Below are 1,286 nucleotides of genomic sequence, written 5' to 3'. Positions count from 1 at the left end.
TGGTGTGTTTGCAGGTCGGTCCAGACCAAGCCTGGTGAAAGTAGCCGTCCCGACCGTGCCGCCGCAGGACACAGCCCTTCTTGCACTGACCAGCAGTGCCCTGGTCATCATCGTACTGGTGCTTCTGGCACTCTCCATCATCTACTGCAAGCGCTTTTGGAAGAGCCAGTGTCAGCGAGGTGAGTCAGTGCCTGCAGTGCTCCTCTTCCTTCTCCCTTTGCTGCTCACACGTGCCTGTGGCCCCTCCTCGCTGTGTAGAGCGTTGCCCCTCACGCTGCTGCTCTTGCAGCATACGGTGACCCAAACGTTCCTCTGCTTGTACAAAATAAGCACCTCATCCTGCTTTTTACACCTGCAGGACCCCTCTTGTGCTTTGCCTGCTCAAAGACACAGAGGAGCCTCCCTCCTCCTTAGTACCATAATTAGGAGGAGCAGAATGCCGATTCGCAGCCAGAACTGGCGATCTCTCGCTGGGGTCACTCGGGGGCAGGCTGAGGTGGAGTGGCTCTTTGCAGGGCAGGACCGTCGGACCGGTGAGGGAAGGGGGCAGCAGGTTTGGTGGCTGGGCTTGGGGCACGTTGGCATCCAGCAGCACACCAGGGAGCTGCCGGCTCCCGGCTCCTCGCTGGCAGACATACCGCACGGCTGAGGACGTGCTGGGGAAGCAAGCCAAGCCTTCGCTCAGACTGGTTCTCCTCTATCCTCCAAGTCTTCCTGAGGACTCAGAACTTCTCGGGCGAGCGAGCAATGTTCCCAACCACGGCGGCGCCCGGCAGATTCCTGTGTGAGGAGCAGATGTCTGGTCCCTGCTGCCTGGGTGTGAAGAACCTGAGCCCCTGCTACAGGCAGGCAGAAGGTACGTGCTCCAGCCACGTTCCTCTGGGGGTAGGGAGGGTGGTGCTGGGCTCCAGCTCACGCGATCCTCTAGGACCTACTAAGATGCCGTTAGGCAGGAATGACGGAGCTGGACGGTGTCTGAGTCCCACCAGCGTGAAACTGGGGACCTCTCTTAACAAATGCGTGCAGACCTTGTACGAGAAGTGCTTGCGCACAGCCCCTGCGGCTCCCAGTCCCCCCAGCCCGCTCCTGCTCTCCCTGCCACCGGTGGAGGGATCGACCCCGCTCAGAACTTTGTGGAAAGGCACAAAAGTGGCTTTGCACAGTGGTGGTGCAGGGGACGGGGGTCTGGCCTGTGGCAGGGCAGTCCCAGCTCTGCCTGCAGGCCCTGGGCCCGTGGGGTTAACGGCGGGGCTGGCAGATCCCCGGAAGGGGCCAGGGCAGATCTC

At 61.4% G+C, this 1,286-nt stretch overlaps 1 protein-coding gene across 1 annotated transcript in view; it reads left to right on the top strand.

Moving 5' to 3' along the window:
* Positions 1 to 1,286, top strand: part of LOC104625571 — a gene marked incomplete at its 5' end in the record, with an annotated part of 3,667 nt that overhangs the window by 391 nt on the left and 1,990 nt on the right. Inside the window, 3 exons of the mRNA XM_010293229.1 lie at positions 15 to 179; positions 710 to 856; positions 1,027 to 1,141. Of these exons, the coding sequence (XP_010291531.1) occupies positions 15 to 179; positions 710 to 856; positions 1,027 to 1,141 (427 nt within the window). The remainder of the gene's footprint in view (positions 1 to 14; positions 180 to 709; positions 857 to 1,026; positions 1,142 to 1,286) is intronic.

This window comes from Phaethon lepturus, unplaced genomic scaffold, assembly GCF_000687285.1.
Source record: "Phaethon lepturus isolate BGI_N335 unplaced genomic scaffold, ASM68728v1 scaffold38558, whole genome shotgun sequence".
Lineage (NCBI taxonomy): Eukaryota > Metazoa > Chordata > Aves > Phaethontiformes > Phaethontidae > Phaethon > Phaethon lepturus.
The sequence above is the reverse complement of the archived record's forward strand: the minus strand, read 5'-3'. Positions and strand labels throughout refer to the sequence as shown.